Source organism: Pleurodeles waltl, chromosome 4_2 (genome assembly GCF_031143425.1).
Source record: "Pleurodeles waltl isolate 20211129_DDA chromosome 4_2, aPleWal1.hap1.20221129, whole genome shotgun sequence".
Lineage (NCBI taxonomy): Eukaryota > Metazoa > Chordata > Amphibia > Caudata > Salamandridae > Pleurodeles > Pleurodeles waltl.
The window spans coordinates 693,700,152-693,722,986 of NC_090443.1; the positions used below are offsets into that span (position 1 = coordinate 693,700,152).

Consider the following 22,835-nt stretch of genomic DNA (forward strand, 5'->3'; position numbering starts at 1 on the left):
TAGCATGGAGTTAAACAGACTGTATTACAATATCAAAGGTGGGGAAGCAACAAACAGGTAGCATATCTAGGAGCAAACTGACAGAGAATTTTAATGCTTACAGAGATTTTGAGCATTATGATAAATGAAACACTTTAAATACCAATAAACCTTAATGTAGAATCCTCTTGTCAAAACAATACTACAAGTCTCACAATGCAACGCGAAGTTAGCTAAAAAGGCAGAACTGGCCGGCGGTACAACATATAGATATAGGACCAATGAGCAACTATGCATGGCACACGTGAAACTCTTTTAGTATCTAAGATTTAGTATGCCAGCCACATTGTTGCATTTCGTTTGTTTGTGTTAGAACATCAGGAAACTGGGAAAAAAACTACTCTTCCCTGTGAACCTTAGTCTGAAAGCACAAAGTGCAAATCACTTTAGTCCTCGAGCACCGAATTTTAGTCCTCCTTTTATGTCAGTTGTTGCAGGCTGTACCCGAAGCAGGAAGAAGTGCTGCTACGGAGGCGGGGATGGCGAGGATATGGTGTGGCTGGCTCTTGATCCTGTGTTTTATCCAGGAATTCTCGCAGCTTGCTGCCTCCTGCCCCTGCGCGGACCCCGCTCTGTGCCGTCCCATCACGGACGTCAAAGACTTTGAGGTGCGATGTGTTCCTTCCGCCTGAAATGTGGGCAGGAACAGGAAAGAAATATAGAATATAGTGAAAGTAATCCGTTTATACAGCTCTGGGTAAAGGTGATGGGGTTTTGTTGCGGTTAGTCCGTTCCAGGATGTTTTTGCATTTACTAACGCTGCTGACTGCTCTCATGCAAGATCACAATCTCTAAATTGAAACAAGTAAACACACTTCTAGTTCACAATAGTTTGTTTTAGAGGTGGGCGACTCTACAGATTAACAGCGCGAGCGGAGCCAAGGGTCTAGCTTGTTTCTAAGAGCCCGCGCAGGAGCCGATCCCTTAAAATGTTTCCATTTAAACCATACAACAAACCTCGCGTAATTTGTGATAAAATCGCTTCAAAATTCTAAAAAGTGTATTATTATTCTTACATGTGGAAGCTTTGAGATTAATACGTTTAATTTAACAGTGCTTTAAATGGAAGTAGAGAAGTGCAGGTACTCTTTAGTACCTGTATGCTCGTGAGAAGTGCCGGTACTCATTCATTATAATGTATTGCAAGAGTGCTGAGAAGTGGAGGGACTCTCCCCTACCAATTACAGAAGTGCGGGTACTCAGTACTGGACAGTACGTGCCAATTTAAAGCACTAATTATATCATTATACTTACTGAGTCTGAGAGGTACTTACTAAGAGTGACAAGAATCGTTCCTGCTCCCACTCTCGCAACAATGCATTAGTGAGTCATAAGGCAAGTCAGTTTTCATGTGCACCCTATTATCGCCTAAATTCTTATAGATAGAGCATTATAGTCTATTAAACACATTGTTTTTGTACAGCTTGTAAGCTGAATTCAAGTATTTCAAAGTGCTTTCATGTGAGGTAATGAAGGGAAATAAAATATTTGCTAAGGATCACACAATTTGGTCAAACGGGGAAGCCATGACTAATCCCTTGTTTTCTGGTTTCACGTCGAGCAAATCAGCCACTAAACGGGTATTTGTCTCTTTCTACCTCAAATTTCAATACTTTGCTTTCAACTCTGTGTTAGGGTGACCACCTGGCATTGAGGCAAATTCTGGACAGGACTGTAAAAAATTCAGGACAAAGGGTCAAAATTCAGGACAAAAATTCAAGAATAAACGTCAGTTTTACAGACACACGCAAGAGAGGCCATGCCTCACTATGTTGTCAGTGCATTTATGTACTCTTTTTTAACATAGCACTATTTATTCACTGTGGACCTTTTGTGATTGCCTCCTGGTGTGCTACATTCAGGTGTCACATTACGTCCTTGTTCAGTAGTACTGTACTGTACCCCACAGCACTGTACTTTGCACCACTGGGCTCTACGCCACTGCTCCTATGCTACTCTACTCCACACCACTATGCCACTAGCTTTAAGCCATGCTGAACAGCAGCCACTCTGGTGTATAACATGGCTAATGGCTAAAACACATTAGCAAAGCCAATAACTCTTTCGTAGATGCGACCTCTTGGCTTTGCCAATGTTTGTTAGTACTATGAGGTACCTGAAAGAACTGTGAAAAATACAATTACATCATAATAAATGCTGCTACAAAATGTGCAAATACATTTCGGTTAAATAAAAAAAAGTGCTTCTCAAATACAGATTTGAATAATATACAGTTTATACTTAGTGATAAAAAAATTTATAACACTCCAATAAAACCACACACTGCACAGCTCACCTTGGAACACTATTACAGTACCTCTCTGAAAGAAATATCTTTGCCACCAGAAAACTTCAAGTGACTCCTTTTAGTAAAGTCAATGCAGGTTTTCAAGCCCCTTTGTATTTGCAGATTTACCAGTTGGGCACATTTGCATGTCTTTAGGGAAGGAAACCCCCTGGCAAGAAGGCCTTTTCTTATCTGTCTGCCCCTCCCTCCCTCAGAGCACAGGAGACTCCCTGCCTTCCAGCCCAGCTGGGGAAACTCCCCTGCCCCTAATTTCGCCCTGCCTCCGTTGCCCTTTAGGTGAAAAGCTAAAATAACGGACAAATGCCGTCCGTTAAAGCTTTCATCACGGACAACGGACAGCAGGGTAAAATTACGGACAGTCCGTGAAATTTACAGACGGGTGGTCACCCTACTCTTGTGTGTGGAGGGAGGGAGGAAGGCCGAAGCCACATGAAATCTGGGCCTGGACCTGGAAATTAGCCAGAGGTAGGCCTCTGGGTAGAGCGTCTAGTGGCTGGCCCACCTCTAGTTTTGTTCCTTGTAGTTTAGTGAGCTGCTTCATCTGTGTGTCTGTTGTAAGCATTGCTTTTAACACTGACGTAGAAGTATGCCAGCTCGTTCTCGATTCTACTGATCAAAATGGCTTTAGATGAACCTCACTCAGTGGGTCTCACGCACTGAACTACTTTTTCATTGTTGCTCCACCTCTCTGTATTAGTGGAGCTTGACACCTGGAAATCTTTTTTTTTTTTTCTGTTATAACGTTGCCTCAAATTTTCCAAGTCTGGTTTATTTGACGTCAAGGTCATTGGACTTTCAGAGTCTAGTAATTATTCACCACGAGATGTACTTAAATATTTACCTTGGGCACTAAAGCCGTCATAAAAATGCAGGAGCAGACCTGATTACATTACATTAATCGCTGTGAGCACTGCGAAGGTTTCTCGTTTGCAACAACGCTGGCACATGTATATGCAACAACTAATTAAGATTACATTTATATAGGAGAGCAAAGTATTCAGGCTCCATATCACTGACTGAACATTAGTTGGAATGCACAGCTGTTGTATTGTTTGTGAACTCTCCTATAGTCAGTGATTATTGAACTTATAACTTACTGGTAATCTTCATTACCATGAGTAGGGGTCCCCCTCGTCCCAGTCCTAACACGGGCATGCCCCTCCCACAACAGCCATAGCACACCTTTATTTTTATTACCCCCCATCTTTTTTGATAAAAGCTCCCCCTCCCCACACATCCACCTGTTGTGTTATCAAGCTAAAGCCACAAGGTGCAACCATGGAGGGAGGAAGGGAAGAAGACTGGGACGAGGAGGACTCCCAAATCGGTATAAGGAATATTACCGGTAAGTAACAAGTCCATTACCCCCTCATCGGGTCATCCTTATCGCAGTCTCAACAAACTGAGGAATTAACGAGCACAGCAAAGACAAGGTTGCACCCACATCAAAAGCCGAAGAAGGTTTTATTCAAAAGTGGAAATCATATATCATTTTGTAGCATTAGCCAAAGCCTGTTCCCCCTAAACTGCCATCCAAACCATTACAAACTGTAAGATGATGATGAAGAAGAAAAGTATGAGGGGAGGCCCAAATGGCCGCCCGGCATGTCGCCAAGAGGGACACACCCCCAGCCACCACCCATTAAGTAGAAATTGTTCTAGTTGACGTAACCTGGACATCAGATGGAAGACACTCTCATTTGAGTGGAAACCTTCCTACCCTTTGCCACCGACCCATAGGCAATGAACAAAGAGTTTGACAACTGAAAAATCTTTGTGTGCTTCAGCTAAATCAGAAGGGCCCTCCTGACATCTAGAGTAGAAGAGGCCGCAGATGAAGAAGAATAAATGAAAAAAGGCAAAATTACCTTCTGAGCTGAGTGAAAAGAAGACACCTTAGGAATGAACATAGGATCCACTCTGAGAACCACACGGTCTGGAAATCTTTCAGATAGGGAAAAATAGGCATGAGCACCCCGATCTCCCCAGACGCCTAGCAGAGTTATTGGCCACCAAAAAGACCAGCTCAGTTTATAACCACACCAACTCCGCCTCCTCCGGTGACTCAAAAGGGGCACCTTTCAACCCTCGGAGGACAATCACCAAAGAAGGAACCTCCTTTTTGACAAAGGGAAGCTGCAGCCTGAAACTTCTAAGCAATCTGAAAACCAATGGAGAAATAGTAGAATAGTCCTCCGAAAAGGACCTGAGTGCCTTTATCTCAGCTCACTGAGCAGACAGAATACTAAGAGTCTAGCCCTAGATAAATCCTTTTATAAAAATTCAAGAATTGTAAAGGAATCATTGAATGTAGGAACCTCAGACCGAGTCAAACACCATTTAGAAAAGGAAGCCCAGTGTTTCCTGTATGACCTAAGGGTAGACTACCTACGAGATGATAGAATCTCCATAGCCACCTGAGAGGAGCAACCCAGATTTGCCAACCCTACTCTCTCAACAGCTAAGCTGTCAGACACAACCTCAGTACCATCTCGTGAGACAGCCTTGGATACTGAAGAGAGTGTGTGAAAAGGAGATGACAAACCAGTCTTGGACACAGCCAGGAGAGGAAACCAATGATGCCTGTGCCAGTAAGGAGCAATCAGAAGACCCTGACCTTCCCTGTCCTGGTGGTTGGTTCACCAGCAGACCAAAATTATCCTGCAGGGTGGCCAGGACCAAATCCACATCCTGGTGTGCCTTGGCTTGGAAAAAGAGGCAGATGGCAATCAGTATTTAAGATAAGGATACACAACAACAACTTGCAAATGCAGGAAAGCAACATGTGGCCGCCATACCTTTGTGAACACACAGGGAGATGTTGCCCGACCAAACAGCATGGTTTGAAGCTGAAAATAAAGACCATCTACTGCAAACCTCAGGCATTGCTTGCTCCCCACATGAAGTGGGACATTAATTTATGCATCTTCACGGTCCAGTGTCACCAATAAATCTTCTTTTATCAGCAGGAGAATGATGGCCTGTTAAGACACCACCCTGAAGTGTTCTAATAGGACAAAGGCGTTGAAGTCCTTGAGATTGACAATTGGGTGAAATGAACTGTCTGGTTTTGGTACAACAAACTGAGTGGGGGGGGAGGAAACAACCCCTCTCGCCTAACAGAACCGTAACAATTGCCTCGTCCTAAAGCAGTAACTGGACCCCTGACTTCGGCCAATGAAGTTTGACAGGGTCTTTTGAGGAGTACTTCTAAAACAAGGTCTGGGAATGAGTCCTTTGAATGGAATCCAACAGCCAGGAACATGTCACCTCCTTTTTCCACTGAGGCAGAAACTGTTTGAGTCGACCTCACATTATCATATAGTCATTTGTGTGGCTGGACTTCTGCTGTACGGGAGGAGGAAGGCCAGAATTTGCTATAAAAGGTGCCCCCCCGGCCACAAGCCTGCCCTCAAAAGGGTCGCCACTCAGCCACCTGAAAAACCGACCTGAAGTACCCAAAATGCTTCTTATTCTGAACTTATTTACTTCAGAATTGTCTTCTCCTCTGCTGCCTTCTCCACCATATCATTCAGTTCAGGACCAAACAACTTTGGCCCCAAAAAAGGAATCTTTTGAATCATGGACCTCCGAGTAGCCCCTAACTTTCATGACTTCAACCACAAGGGCCTACGCTCAGAAATGGAATCTCCTGGCAGCCATTGTGAAGGCCCAAAGATTGGCAAAAACAGAATCAGTCAAGAACTGTGACAACATTTCCATTTTGGCAAGGAGAGCAGTAGGATCCTCCTGTGCCTGAAGACAAAGAGAGAGTGGAAATCCTTAAGGAGGGCCTGCTTAGCCTAATCAGCATATGTATTCACTGAAATACCAGAGACAACCTATGCCCTTTTTAAGGCAAACTGAACTCTTTTATCTAAAGAGGACAGCATCCCCTGAGGCAAAGGACTAGGAAGAAGACATGAATGTCAGAATAGTATTCATCTTAGGCGTTTGAGGGAACTGGTTCTTGAATCCTTCCAACAGAAAGTGTTCTGTAAGGAAACAGGGAACAGTAGGCTTATCAATGTATTTCCATTCCTTTAGCAGCATGGTCTGAATTACATCATGAAGAGGCAAAACATCTTTAGACACCATATTATATTGAGACACCATATTATATTGGGTCAGGAATTCACCTTCCTCAACATCTGAGGGAGCAAACCCCAAGAGGTCTCTAATATGTGTCAAAGCCTCTTTAAGACTGCCCCCCTGAATATATCTGCCCTTGAAACATTAGGTTCCTCTGCAACCTCATTGAAATGCGGGCGCTTAGCGGGAATTTCCTTCTCCTTAATGGCTGTGTCAACATCCTCCTTAATGTGGGCCTGCAAATCACCTCGGGAAATCCAGAGGAGCTCCTCAGTATCCGTATAAGCCTGGGCCTGAAAATTTGTGCTCTTTTCCAGACGCTTGGCCATGAGAAATACACTCGGAAGCAGCAATGCGCTAGTGATGTGTCCTGCTTCCTGTTTTATACAGTTACTGAGCAACCAGATCGCATCTCACAAGATCTGGTCACCTCCCCCCTCCACCCACCCTTCCTCTAAAAAGACACTGGCAGGGGCTCCGGAATCCTCCTAACATGGGCTTCCGAACCTCCCAGCTGAGAATGCTGAAAACTGCTCCCTGCCTCGGCTAAGCTAATGGGCTGGGAGCACAAACTGCCCACTCAGAAGACGCTTTTGACTATTCAAGCAATTTTTTTCATTTTTTTTTTTTTCTTCTTATTTTTAATTTTTATCCCCTGGGGGAAATGTTCTCTCTCTCAATCTAGTTCTCTCAATTTCTCTCCCTCTCTATCTGTCACTTTATGTCTCATGGGATGGAAGAGAGAGAGTGGTATTACAATGGTCTCTCCATTCAAATACTTCAAAGACTCCGACTAGCAAGATCTTTGGTTGGAATGTTATAGTTATGTTTTGATGCCAGGCAGAGCTGAGTCACTTTTGCCATACTGGTTAAGCTCCTGCACTGTCACTCACAAGGTGGAATGATTAAATCCTAGTATGTCTTTATTTTCTTTTGACTGTCCGACCTTCGTAGTGATGGAACATTCGCGTCTCTTTGCCATCACGATCTGTACACTGCATGTCATAGGTCTTTATCAAGATAATTCATAACGGAATCCCCCATGGCTTGATGGACATGGTCCCAGATCCTCACACTGAGAGGAGTGGGTTCTATTCCCGGTGTGTCTGTTGACATTCCTCGGTTAAATTATTTATAACTCCAAATGTTTAAGGTTCATACTGAAAGCAAATCTCACTCGATTCAATTGAAAAATACTTTTCTATTTAACTTCTCCTAAAATATCTCATTCTACATATATCATTCAACAAAGCCTATAAAAACACTCTCTCTCTCTCCTCTCTCAAGCTCTCTATCAATCTATTTCCCTCTCTCTCTCTATCTGTCACTTTCTGTATCTCCTTCTCTCTCTTCCATCAGTCTCTCTTCCATTCCCTAATGGGATGGAAGAGAGAGAGGGATATTGGTATTGCAGTGCAAAGCACCAGAGGATTTTTAAGGCCCCTCCCTGGCCTCGGCCACCAATCGTGGCCTGCACCAAGGAGGGCGTGTGTGTGTGTCGCCCATTGGCCCACGGTGTTAGTCAATGAAATTACCAGTGCAGTAAAGAACAAAGCATAAATCTCGTTCCATAAAATATGATCCCTGTTCTAAGCTATGGAAAGTGAAAGCTTTAGAACCAGTGAAGAGTCTAAAATTCAAGATGTTAAAGCATGAAGCTTTTAGCCTGTATTTCAGATCATCCGCAGGACTTCCCATAAGGCATTGTTCAAGAAACTCAGAAAAGTCACAGAGCAGTATAGATTCAGGCAGGGGAAATAAATGTCTCCCAGGATTAAATCTGGGTAGCATCTGCAAAGGGCTCTGCAGAAAGCCTGGAAAGTGAGAATGGTCTGTCTACTCTAGGAACATGTACTTATAAAACGTTTCATGTCATCCATTTGCCACAGTATGTTTCCATCCACAGTAGCTCGTCCACTCGTACATCGATGTCATCATGGGAACAGGGCAGCTTACATCTTCTAAGCAAACTAAAGACAATGACATGGAACATTAAGCTTCTAATGGGCAACATTTTGAATACATTTAGTTAGCCAGAGAAGGTTTTCCACCATTAGCCTACTATAAGACAAAACCAGTTCATGGTACATTACTTGGTGAAATCATTCCCTTTCCCATACCCTTCTATTGACAAAACATAGTCATTAAGAAACATTCTACAGAAATTAAACTAAACATTTGAATACATTATTATATTTTATGAAAACTATCCCTATTGAGAAAGTTGAAGAATAACTCTTTTCTATTTGGTCTATTGTCCTAGTTCATTTTCATTTAGTTAAAACACTCCTGCAACCTCCCCCGCGTCATGGTTTCTAACCATAACAAAAGTTTAATTCACAGATGATTTCAAATTTCACTTGTCTTCAGTTGAGCCTTTTCTATTCCTTTTGAAGTTTTCCTTTGTTTTAGTTTCTACTATTCTTTGTCAATGCGGTCATTTAGTTCCAAATCGTTCCTCATTTGTTCTTTTCTCTGCTTTTTGTCTTGTGTAATAATTCTTTAAAAGCTTAGTAAACTCCTAGTGTAGACAAGAAATGGACAACTACAATTAATATAGGTACTAATATAGCTTTTAGGATTCCTTCTCCTGCTACTCTAATCCAATTACCTATTGCTGAAATTCCCTTTGTGAAGTTTTCCGATATACTAGTATTTTCTAAAGGCTCTATGTGAAGCTTTAGGTTAAAAATATTCCCTATGTATTCTACTATTTTCTTACTCACGTCAGGAATATACGTGCAGCAGTTTTCTATTTTCAGCATCTGGCAGACTCTGCCTTTTTCTACAAGTAAAATGTCTAAGGCAGGGGTCTCCAACCTTTTCCGCAGTGAGAGCCACTTCTCATCAGTGGAAATTGTCATGAGCTACTTAAGGCCAAGCAAACCGCACAGCTTTCCGAGGAACCTCCCTCCTCCCCATGCAGCATCATTGACTTCATAGTCCCAAAGTGTTCTTAATATTGGAAGATCTACATTGTTTACTCTTATCTGAGCCCTGCCTTTAAAATCTGTAAATTTGGCTGCCTATACAACATTTGTACTCTATGAATACATTCAACTATAATCTGATGATTTGATGCTTGATAGAAAGTTGGATTGAGATCAAATAAAATTTATACAATACACGGCCCCCAAATAAAACATAATTTGAATCCTTTGCTTCCTATACCAAAAGTAAAAATTGATATAATAGACATTATGCTTATTCCAGTTAACCCTGGCTAGCTCAGATGCTGCTTTATTTTTATTTTTTTAAGCCTGAAACGCTGCTTTATTTCAGAGTTTAGCACCATTTAAAAGTGCCCTGAAGTAACATCTGCTTACTTACTAACTGAGCCGCCTCACCTATGCAGCTATTAGGTCAGGAGAGGGCTTACAGATTGATGTGCACCGCGCGCTGCTCAAATATGTGGTGGCAGGCTGCAAAGGGAAGGTGGCGCAGATCCCAATAGCAGTTCAATACTGCTTGCACCACCTGCATGCCACCAGCCTTCCTGCTCCACTCCGGTACATCTGCTGCTCCGCACCAGCAGACATCGCACAAGATGAAAAGCATGGTGCCAGGATGAAAAAAGGCAGGTGGTGCAGGGATGAGGAACAACGTGATGCTCTTCGGCCCACCCCACTCCAGCTAAACTCAGTAAAGCCAGTTTGAGCAGGGGGTTTAGGTGAGGGTAGGAAACAGGCTTTCAAACTGGTCTAAAAATGTAAAAGTACAGTAAAGGGCTTCAAATTCGAGATCCTGTAAAATCTGCCATGCTCCTCCTGATAATTCAAATGCATGCTCACTATTACTATTCCATACAGGTCTCTTTTTGCCTTGAATTCTCCTTTTGAAAACACACATTTTCCCTTTGTGTCTATTTTCTAGATTTAGTCTTCGATAAGACATTTGCTTTCTATACTCATCTTTTTCCTTTCTATAATCATCTTTTTCTTTTCTCCAAACAGTCTTCAAAACATCCTCATTCTTGTTAGTACTGTGTGCTAAATGTGTTCTCCTTTCCTCTAGCATTATGATAAACGTTTTCTCTAACGCATTCACTAAGAAGGTTAGATTATTTTTGAATGCTTAACAATGTTTGTAGTTAGAAAACGTGTAACATAATGACAAGTTGTTACCCACACTTTTTGCCCAGGCTGAAACTCGACCAGAGTGGCATTCTGGTCATACCACCGTTTCATGTCTTCCTGGCTTGCTTCCAGGTTCTCTTGTGCGAGAGCTCTGAAGTGGGCAGTCTGGTTTCTGAAGACCAGTATGTAGCTAAATACATCCTGGTGACGTTTACTAGGGGCTTTCTCTAAGCCCCCCTTCACCAGACTCAAAGGTCCCCTAACAGGGTGGCCACACACCCAGGGTGGCCATGGATCACAACCTGTGCAGACTCACTCGCCCCTCTCAGAAGAAACATCACCACCTGCAACATCAAGAATGCCCCCTGGTTCACTACTGAACTCCAAGCGAGAATGCCGCAAAGCAGAGAAAGCTTGGTGACAGGAACCCTCTACCACTAATTTCTCCACCCTCAAAACCTCCACTCGCAAATACCACCAACTCATACGCACCAACAAAAGAGCATACTACAAGGAATGCATAGACAGTAACTCTCACAACAGCAAGGAACTCTTTACCATCATCAAAGAGCTCTCCAAACCCAAAGCCAGCAACATAGACCCCACGCACACACAACTCCTCTGCGACTCCCTTTCCAACCATTTCCACCGCAAAATCTTAGACATACACAACAGTTTCAAACCACATGTACCTGCCACACACACCTCTGACTCGTACAACAAAGACCCTCCACACACACCCCCCCAACCTACTACTAACCTGGGCCCCTACCAACGACGAAGAAACTGAAAAAGCAATGAATTCCATCCACTATGGCTCCCCCTCTGACCCCTGCACCCATCGCATTTACAACAAAGCCAGCCCAACCATCGCCCCCAAGCTTCACGACATAATCAACAGATCTTTCGACGGCGCCACATTCCCTGACCCCTGGAAGCATGCAGAAGTCACTGCACTCCTGAAAAAGCCCAAAGTTGACCCTGATGACCTCACCAACTACCGCCCTATTTCACTCCTCCCCTTCCCCGCCAAGGTCGCTGAGAAACTAGTGAACACCCACCTGTCCCACTTCCTTGAGGAAAACAACACACTCGACCCCTCCCAGTCTGGGTTCCGCAAGAACCACAGCACTGAAACCGCCCTTATCGCATGTACTGACGACATCAGAACCAGACTCGACAAGGGCGAGACCGTTGCACTTATCCTCCTGGACCTCTCTGCTGCCTTTTACACTGTCTGCCATCAAACACTCCGCACACGCCTCCACAACGCAGGGATTCGACACAAAGGCCTAGACTGCCTTCCTCACCGAAAGAACCCAGAAAGTCCGCCTCCCTCCCTTCCACTCCACAGCCACCAAAATCATCTGTGGAGTCCCCCAAGGGTCCTCCCTCAGCCCTACCCTTTTCAACATTTACATGACCCCGCTCGCCAACATTGTAAGGAAATGGCACCCTGTTGCAGTTACCCCCCACTTTTTGCCTGATACCGATGCTGACTTGACTGAGAAGTGTGCTGGGACCCTGCTAACCAGGCCCCAGCACCAGTGTTCTTTCACCTAAAATGTACCATTGTTTCCACAATTGGCACACCCCTGGCACACAGATAAGTCCCTTGTAAAAGGTACCAGTGGTACCAAGGGCCCTGTGACCAGGGAAGGTCCCCAAGGGCTGCAGGATATGTTGTGCCACTCTAAGGGACCCCTCACATAACACATGCACACTGCCATTGCAGATTGTGTGTGTTGGTGGGGAGAAAAAGGCAAAGTTGACATGGCGTCCCCCTCAGGATGCCATGCACACAAAATGCTGCCTGTGGCATAGGTAAGTCACCCCTCTAGCAGGCCTTACAGCCCTAAGGCAGGGTGCACTATACCACAGGTGAGGGCATAGCTGCATGAGCAATATGCCCCTACAGTGTCTAAAGTCCATTCTTAGACATTGTAAGTACAGTGTGGCCATATTAAGTATATGGTCTGGGAGTTTGTCAGAAACAAACTCCACAGCTCTGTAATGGCTACACTGAATACTGGGAAGTTTGGTATCAAACTTCTCAGAATAATAAACCCACACTGATGCCAGTGTTGGATTTATTAAAACATGCGCACACAGAGGGCATCTTAGAGATGCCCCCTGTATTTTACCCAATCCTTCAGTGTAGGACTGACTTGTCTGTGCCAGCCTGCTGCTGAGAGACTAGTTTCGGACCCCCTGGGGTGAGAGCCTTTGTGCTCTCTGAGGCCAGAAACAAAGGCTGCACTGGGTGGAGATGCTTAACACCTTCCCCCTGCAGGAACTGTAACACCTAGCAGTGAGCCTCAAAGGCTCAAGCTTCGTGTTACATAGCCCCAGGGCACTCCAGCTAGTGGAGATACCCGCCACCCCCGGGCACAGCCCCCAGTTTTGGCGGCAAGTCCAGGGGAGATAATGAGAAAAACAAGGAGGAGTCACTCACCAGTCAGGACAGCCCCCTAAGGTGCCCTGAGCTGAGGTGACCCCTGCCTTTAGAAAGCCTCCATCTTGATTTTGGGAGAATTCCCCCAATAGGATTAGGGATGTGTCCCCCTCCCCACAGGGAGGAGGCACAAAGGGTGAAGCCACCCTCAAGGACGGTAGCCATTGGCTACTGCCCTCCCAGCCCTAAAAACACCCCTAAATTCAGTATTTAAGGGCACCCAAGAACCTAAGAAACTAGATTCCTGCAACCTGAAGAAACAAGAAGGACTGCTGACCTACAAGCCTGCAGAGAAGGAGGAAGACAACTGCTTTGGCCCCAGCCCTACTGGCCTGTCTCCAACTTCGAAAACCTGCTCCAGCAGCGCATCCGACAGGGACCAGCGACCTCTGAAGCTTCAGAGGACTGCCCTGGACTACAGGACCACAAAACTCCCGTGAACAGCGGCCCTGTTCAAAACCTGCAACTTCTTTGCAACAAAGAAGCAACTTCCAAAGACTCCACTTTTCCTGCCGGAAGCGTGAGACTTCACACTCTGTACCTGAGGACCCCGGCTCGACCTGCAGAAAACCAACACTTCAGGGAGGACTCCCCGGCGACTGTGAGCCCGTGAGTAACCAGAGACGACCCCCCCCTGAGCCACCATAGCAACGCCTGCAGAGTGAATCCAGAGGCTCCCCCTGACTGCAACTCCCTGTAACAAGGGACCCGACGCCTGGAACCAACACTACACCCGCAGCCCCCAGGACCTGAAGAAACCGAACTTCAGTGCAAGAGTGACCCCCAGGCGACCCTCTGCCTAGCCCAGGTGGTGGCTGTCCCGAGAAGCCCCCCCTGTGTCTGCCTGCAACGCTAGTGACCCCCAGGTCTCTCTATTGTTTTCAACCTAATACCCGACGCCTGCTTTGCTCACTGCACCTGGCCGCCCCTTTGCCACTTAGGGTGTCCTTTGTGTGCCTTCTTGTGTCCCCCCTGGTGCTCTACAAAACCCCACTGGTCTGCCACCGAGGACGAAGGTACTTACCTGCTGGCAGACTGGAACCGGAGCACCCCTGTCCCCATAGGCGCCTATGTGTTTTGGGCACCTCTTTGACCTCTGCACCTGACCGGCCCTGAGCTGCTGGCGTGGTAACTTTGGGGTTGCCTTGAACCCCCAACGGTGGGCTGCCTATGCCCCAAACGTGAGACTTGTAAGTGTTTTACTTACCTTCAAAACTAACCTTTACTTACCTCCCCCAGGAACTGTTGATTTTTTCACTGTGTCCACTTTGAAAATAGCTTATTGCCATTTTTACAAAGACTGTACATGATATTGTTTTCATTCAATGGTCCTAAAGTATCTAAGTGAAGTACCTTACATTTAAAGTATTAACTGTAAATCTTGAACTTGAATATATTTTTTAATTTAAAATCTTATTGGCCTGGAGTAAGTCTTTGAGTGTGTATTCCTCATTTATTGCCTGTGTGTGTACAACAAATGCTTAACACTACCCTCTGATAAGCCTACTGCTTGACCACACTACCACAAAATAGAGCATTAGAATTATCTATTTTTGCCACTATCTTACCGCTAAGGGAAATCCTTGGACTCTGTGCACAATATTTCTTACTTTGAAATAGTATATACAGAGCCAACTTCCTACAAACATCCTCCGACCACACGGAATCACCATCATATCCTACGCAGACGACACCCAGCTCATCATCCCCCTCAGCAGTAACCCTACCACCGCCAAAACCAACCTCCACGCTGCATTCCTTGACACTGCCACATGGATGACTGCAAACCACCTTAAGCTCAACTCCAACAAAACCGAAATCATTTTCGGCCCCAACAAAACCATTAGACTCCTGGTGGCCCACCGCCCTAGGCCCCCCACCAACCCCTGCAAACCATGCGCGCAACCTCGGCATCATCCTGGACCCCTCCCTCTCCATCCACCTCCTCCTGTTTCAACACGCTCCACATGCTGCGAAAAACCTGCAAATGGATTCCCATAGAGACCAGAAAGACCGTCACCCATGCACTCATTAGCAGCAGGCTGGACTACGGAAACGCCCTCTACGCTGGCACCACACAAACTCAAATGCAAACTCCAGAGAATCCAGAACGCAGCCGCCGGCCTCATCCTGGACCTCCCACGACATGAACACGTTTTGTCACACCTCAGGTCCCTTTACTGGCTCCCTATCGACAAGAGGATCACCTTCAAAATCCTCATCCACGCACACAAATCCCTCCAACACCGGACCAACCTACCTCAACGAAAGAGTGAACTCCCACTCACCACCTCCGCTCTGCCGACCTCGCTCTTGCCACAGTCCCCCGCATCCAGCGCGCCACCACCGGAAGCAGATCATTCTCCTACCTCGCCCCCAAGGCCTGGAACTCCCTCCCCACCAAACTCCGCAAGACCCAGGACCTCCTGCTCTTCCGAAAAAACCTCAAGACATGGCTGTTTGAACAGTAACCCCTCCCCCCATGCCACCAGCGCCTTGAGACCCTCACGGGTGAGTAGCACGCTCTATAAATATTTTTATTGATTGACTCAAAGGGACTAAATCCAAGCCCTTTTTGAGGCACCTCCCTGTAGGCGAACAGAAGGCATGGCAAGAAGATGTCCCACTTCTGCCTCAAAGGCTCTGACAGGCCCATGATCATGCCTTTTAAGGTCCGGCTGCATCTCTCAACCAACCATTGCTTTGGGGGTGGTAAGGAGTAGTGAACTTTTACGTTACTGCACACTCCTTCTACAGAGACATCATATAAGTAGATATGAAGTTGGTACCCCTATCAGATACCACTCCCTTGGGGAACCCCATGCCGGTAAAAACCCTCATCAATGCACGAACTAACACGGGGGAAGTGATTGATCTCAGAGGAATGGTTTCTGGGCACCAGGTCGCATGGTCCACCAAGACCAGGATGAACCTATTGCACATGCCTGTCTTGGGATCCAGATGCCCCACAATGTCAATACTGACCCTTTCAAAGTGGGTACTAACCACTGGAAAAGGTTGCTGGGGAGCCTTGCATTTCCCCCTACTCTTTCCACTTGCCTGACAAGTTGTGCAGACCTACAATGAGCATCTGAGTGCCTGCGCATTAGGGGCCAATAAAAGTGGGTGACAAGCCGTTCAAAGGTCTTGTCCTGCCTCCAATGTCCCGTTAAAGGCACATCATGAGCCAGACCCAGTAGGAAGGCTCTGCAGCACTGGGGTACCACGGCACATGGGCTGACCCAGGCTCAGCAACTTTAGGCTCACTATACAGGAGGCCATCCTTCCAACAAATCAGGTGAGATCCTGGCTCCTCGCCAGCTGTCTGGTCTGCAGCCTGCTGCTGCAAACCCACTAAAGTAGGGCATGTTTTCTGTGCCTCACAGAATGCCTCAGTGGTTTCATTTCACTGAGGGTCTGAGAATCCTTACCCTGGGAACTAGGTTGGGGCCCTATAGAGAATTCCCCCTGTTTACCCTTACACCCACCTCCTTCTTCTGAGAGGGACCCTGCCCACCTGTGGTGTGGTCTCCCCCATACCTTTTCTAGGCCATAATGCTGTCTCAATGGTTTGCTTCCTGCGCAAGCGCCTGGGGTCAGTCAGCTTGCTGTCAATCAGATGCTGGCGCAGCTATGGAAAACATAAGCTGGACAAGTGCTCCGAGGCAATTAAACTGTAAAGCCCCTCATATTTTGTCACCTTACTGCCCTTCACTCAACCATCCAGAGACCTGCAAAAAGAATCAACACATTCCAACCATGTTTGGGATTCCTTTTTCTTATACGATCTAAACTTATCCTTGTACTGCTCAAGGGTGAGACCATACCTTGTGAGTAGGGCATCCTTCATGATAGGGGAACCCCAGGGGTTCACTTACTCTAAGGATGTTGGAGTATCCCTCCCCTGTACCTCAAAGTGCTTCCACAGACCCGCCCTCCAATGAGTTTCAAGGACCAGATTCATATGGAGAGCAGACTCATACCCCATGAAACACAAGAATATGTCATCCTCCCTTTTGTAATCCTTCACAAAGTATTTAGGAATGTGCACCCTCCTCTCAGGATGCACTGTGATGTTGCTGCCACCATCCCTACTGGACTTGCTCCTATGATCTAGCTCCCTCAAGCTAAGCTCATGAGCCAGCAGTAACTTCTTCTCCTCTATGGCCATCCTCCTTTCTTCCATCCTAAACATTTCCAACTCCAGCTGGTGAGCCCTCTCTGCCTGTCTGTCCTATAGCTCTTCAGGAGTCAAACCCTTGGATGACACACTGCTACCTGCCCATGAGACCCTCTCCCTGGACATAACAGGCCCACCCACTATACCATGGTGTATGGATCGCTCATCCTCCTCCTCTGTGTGCCCTTCAGCTTCCCTGGCTGTCACACAGGCCCTCAGTGCCTCATGCAACTCCTCCTTCCTGGTGGAGCCCTTAATGAGATAGGTAAGATTTTTGCAGAACTGCTTAAAACGAGCCACTGTATAACTCTCCAGTTTCTCTAAGTCAAAAGCAGCTCCAGCTGATGCATCTCCAGATTGAGACATGATGAAGAATCAACAAAAGTGCAAAGTTCCAAAAGGAAAAAAAACGACTTTACAATTAAGTTCAAAAGTCAATCAAGGATCACCAAAAATATGGAGGGTGGGAAAAAGTCCAAAGTAGAGAAAAAGCAAAAAACTGTATGTGGTCACATAAATGTCTGCACTGAAAACAGTAGTGTACATTTAATCACTATATGTCAAGTACAAATACAAGTTCAGATCCTCACCGCTGATCACCAATGTTGAAATGGGGCCTTTGGTTGGCAGTCAGGTTACCCCCTGTCCAAGCAAGGATCCTCACTCTAGTCAGGATAAAGGAAAATCACACACAGTTAACCCCCACTCACTCCCTTGGTAGCTTGGCACGAGCAGACAGGCTTAACTCAGAGACAATGTGTGGAGTATTTGTACAAACACACACAGTAAGACAGCAAACCACGACAAAATGACACAACACATGTTTAGAAAAATAGTAATTATTTTATTGAAATAAACAAGACCAAATATGATAACAATCCACAATATACAGTTACAAATACGAGTTTAGCACTAAAAAGCATGTAAACAGTGCCTTGAGGCACAAACATTGAAAGTTGATAATATGCGGTTTTGTAACGGAGTTGTTTCCTGCAATAAGACGCTAATGGCACAGTTTATGAAGTTGTTCGACCCCCAGGTGCAGCACCTTAAGAACCAAGTAGAAAACAGGCCAATGTACAGAGTCGGGGGGAACGGCATCGCTGGATCCGATGCAGCATTGGTTCCGGTGCCACGGAGCAGAAGAACAGCAGCTTTGGGTCCTCACTCCAGGGCGGTAGAGGTGAAGCCGCGTCCGATGCGAAGTCGGTCCTTAGGTTCTGGCAAATGAAAAGTCCGGCAGGGTCGCAATACTGCAGGGCAACCTCATGGGGTTGTGATGATGTCATAGAGCCACAGGCACTGTGATGGCGTTGGATCGTCACGGACATTGGACTTATGACACTCCCGTGTCAGCGAAGTCGGGTGGGATCAGCTGATGCAGCGACACAAGGCCTACAGGGTCATCAGACTTCTACGAGGTCCACCGTCTCGGGGCAGGCAGTGTCGCAGTTCTGGGGTAGCGGCATCAGCTTACAGGGTTGTCGGATTTGTCGCACTCAGCGAGGTCAACGGCCTCAGGGCAATCGGCGTCGTGGTTCCGGACAGTGGCGTCCTCTGCGAAGTCGCGTGGTGTCATCCGGTGCCATTACACTGGTGTCTCTACAGGAATTCACTTCCAGGGGTCCAGGAACTGTAATGGTACCCTCTGGCAAGCTGGAATCCACAGCAAGTAGACTCCGGTCTGGTTCGTGAATCCCTTGCTGTCCCTGAGGCTTCAAAACAGGAGGCATGCTCTACTCCAACGCCCTAGAGTTACCTCTCAATCAGGAATGCAACAAAGTCCAGTCTCTGTCCCCTTGCAAAGGCAGAATCAGCAACTCCAGGGATAGCCCAACACAGCACAGTCACAGGCCAGGGCAGCACTTCTTCTCAGCTCTTCTACAGGCAGAGGTTCCTCTTGAATCCTTGAAGTAATCTCAAGTCTGGGGTTTTGGGTCCAATACTCATACCCCTTTCTGCCTTTGAAGTTGGCAAACTTCAAAGTAAAGTCTCAAGTGTCTGTAAGATCCTTTCTTGGCCTGGCCAGGCCCCAGCCACACACCAGGAAGTTGGAGACTGCATGGGTGACCACTCCTCCCTTCCAGCACAGATGGCTCATCAGGATATGCGGACTGCACCCCAGCCTCTTTTGTGCTACTGTCTAGAGAGATTTGCATACAGCTCAACAGTCAAACTGACCCAGACAGGGACTCCACAAACAGGAAGTCACAGAATGGTTTAAACAAGAAAATGCCTACTTTCTAAAAGAACACAGTCTAAAAACCAACTTTACTAAAAGATATATTTGTAAATTGTGAGCTCAGAGACCCTAAACTCCATATTTCTATCTGCCCCCAAAGGGAATCAGCGCTTTAACAACATTTAAAGGCAGCCCCATGCTAACATATGAGAGAGATAGGCCTTGCAACAGTGAAAACCGAATTTGGCTGTATTTCACTGTCTGGACATGTAAAACACATCAGTACATGTCCTACCTTTAACACCTACTGCACCCTGCCCCTGGGACTACCCAGGGAGTACCTTCGGGACGTATAAAAAGGGAAGGATTTGGCCTGGCAAGTGGGTACACTTGCCAAGTCAAGTTGGCAGTACAAGACTGCGCACAGAGACTCTGCAGTGGCAGGTCTTACACATGTCTACAGGGCTACTCATGTGGGTGGCACAACCAATGCTGCAGGCCCACTAATAGCATTTGATTAAAGGCCCTGAGCACCTATAGTGCGCTGTACTAGGGACTTACTTGTAAATCAAATAAGCAAAGCAAGGAAAGCAAATTACACATACATTTTTATAAAGGAGCACTTGAACTTTAGCACTGGATAGCAAAAACAGAGTCCAGCGTACATTAACAACCTGGGTAACAGAGGCAAAACGTTAGGGGCGACCACGCTAAGGATGCCAAGTCTAACATCAGCCCTTTACAAATAGGCATTTTAATGAAGTCCATTTGCATCCAGTTGAAGGGATCACCTGATCTCCCTTCATGACTCAGTGTAACTGTTGTTTGTTTCCCTACATTCATCTGTTGGCAGGGGTGACACAGTTCCTCTGCATGAGCCCTAAATCTTGAGTTAACAATTTCTTCTGAAGGACCTAACCATTGCATCCCTACCTAAATGTGTGGAACCATGGAATGTTGTGTCATGGGTGGTAAACTGGCAACCGTGGTCTCCCATCTGCTGAAACCCAAATGTGAATTGCATCTATTCCACATCCTGCTCAGATCCAACCTTGTTGTTCTGCTTCTCTAACATTCTTCTTTAATTATTCTTTCATGTGTTAGCTATAGATATCAACATTGACAAGACAAAGTCCTTTTGAGATTCATCTGTGAATTAATGGCCAGATGTAGGAAGAAAAATAATTGCGAGTCGGAAATAGCGACTCCTTGCGAATCGCTATTTCCGATTTGCAAAACCAGATGCATGAAAAAATCGCAATACCAAATTGCGGTGCGGAGTCGCACCACAATTTGCGTCCTCGCAATTTGTGAAATCGCTATTTGCAAGTTTGCAATTTGTGACGTCGCAAATTGCACAAGAGTGTGGTCCGGAGTCGCAAATTGCAAGCAGGTGCAAAGAAATAGTTAAAAACACACTTCCTGGTTCTGAGTGATGACATCAGAACCAGGAAGAACCCCCATGAAACAGGGAGGATCCTACCCAGCATAAACTGCAGAGTCACACGCAGCTGAGAGGCGCTACTACAACCATGTCATCTCAGGACAAGGAGACACCCAGTGCTGGCAGGAAAAGGAAACTGAAGTTTTTTTAAAAGGACCTGGAGGTCCTAATAGAGGAGTGCTGCCTGCACCATGATGTCTTGTTTGGTAAGGCAGCAATGAGTGTCCCTGACACCCAAAAGAAGAAAATCTGGCAGGACATCCTTACCAAGATAAATGCCATTAGAGTCAGCCATCGTACAGTAGATGAGGTCAGCAAAAGGTGGTATGACCTTCGGTCCAGGACAAAGGAAAGGGTGGCTGAGCGTATGAGGGAGATGCATGGCACTGTAGGCACCCCCTACAGCCATAAAGACCATGGTGGAGACCACTCTGGAGCCAGAGGCTGTAATCGGTATTGGAGACCTTGACAGTTCTGCTCCGAGAACATCCAAAAGTAAGTACCAAAATTCACTTATTTACACCACTCAATGCACCATTCACACAACCACAGTACACATAAGCATGCATCCTCCAGATGTGCTCCATGCCTATATTGCAACCTATAGAACAGTGCATTATGGGCAATGTATTACATTAGTCCAACTTTTGAGAAATATTTATTCTGAGACATCAAACATATGTGAGGCACTGACCGTGTATCCACTGTGTCCCACAGGTCTCCCACAAGGACCCACCAATTACCCTAATGTGCAGGGAGATGAACCAGCCACAAATACAGCAGCTGAGGCAGCCACTGTAACTGCTGGGGAGTTCATGACAACACCACCTGTACAACATGCACCAGACAACATTGATGAGACTGATCTAGGTCTTGAGGCAGGCAAACTGACACCCGGGCCACTGATGAGTGGGAGTCGGTCACATAGGTCAGCTGAGTCTCTGCGGAGACGGCAACGTCCAATGCAGTCAGCCAGTGAGGAGGATGTCACCAATGAACAATTTTTAGGACTGGAGGCATCCTTAGTGCAAAGTCACCGGCTGCAAAACAAACACATGCGGTTGAGGAATAGGAACGTGGACAACCAATTTACTGCAATGAACACAAACACGGCAAACCTTACAAGCTCCATAAAAGACTTGGTCAGAGAAATGGTGGCAGATAGGGCACATGCAAGGCGCAGCGAGCGCAACACTGCTGCCCGTTTGGACCGATTGAGTGTATCAGTTGGGCGCCTTGCAACCACAACAACCTGCCTGTCAAGGTGCACAGTGAAGCTGCAGGTGGAATTTGCCCATTTTGCTGGTGATGTGGCAAGAGGACTAGGGCGCATCAGCCATGCAGTGGACCTGATTGAGACCAGTCAGGCAGCAAGGGGCATTGGCGATACCCTTCAGGATAGCGAGGAGATTTCCAGTGTCAGCAGTGTATCTGCCTCTGATGCACGGATCCTGCGGAGTGGCAGTGCCCGGTAAGGATCAGGGGACCAACCTGGATTGGGCCATGTTGGCCGTAGTCGCAGGAGGCTGTGAGCTACCAATCTGTGTTTTGACTGAGGCACATGAACTTAATGTGTCAGACATTACTTTTTGCTTTTTTCGTGCAGTTGAGTTGACAGTATTTTCTGCATTATATTCCTGAAATTAAAGGGATAATTTGTTCTACTACACAACTGGGCTATGTGTGTCTTACATTTGTGAGTGTTGTCATGGTTGCCACGTACCTGCCAAAGTAGTGGGTTGCAATGTGGTTCCGCCTCTGTCTGCCCTCCATTGCGATGCTTCCATCCCCAGGCTTCGGTGTGGTAGCTCTTGCTCCTCATCCTCCGAATCTGTTTCGTCGAGGGAGAGATATAGCCCACGTCGGTGACAATGTTGTGCAGGATGGCACAAGTTGCAACGATCTTGCATGCAGTTTCTGGGGCATACTGGAGTGCCCCTCCACTTTTGTGCAGGCATTGGAAACGTGACTTAAACGAGCAGAACGTCCTCTCAATGACAGCTCTGGTCCGCAGATGGCCTATGTTGTATCGCCTCTCATTCTGATTGCCAGGTGTTAG

The 22,835-nt window shown here is 46.4% G+C and overlaps 1 protein-coding gene across 1 annotated transcript in view; it reads left to right on the forward strand.

Moving 5' to 3' along the window:
• Positions 1-462: 462 nt before the first annotated feature.
• LOC138293207 (di-N-acetylchitobiase-like) overlaps positions 463-22,835 on the forward strand; it is a 110,014-nt gene continuing 87,641 nt past the window's right edge. Inside the window, exon 1 of the mRNA XM_069232295.1 lies at positions 463-647. Within this exon, the coding sequence (XP_069088396.1) occupies positions 519-647 (129 nt within the window). The 5' untranslated portion in view covers positions 463-518. The remainder of the gene's footprint in view (positions 648-22,835) is intronic.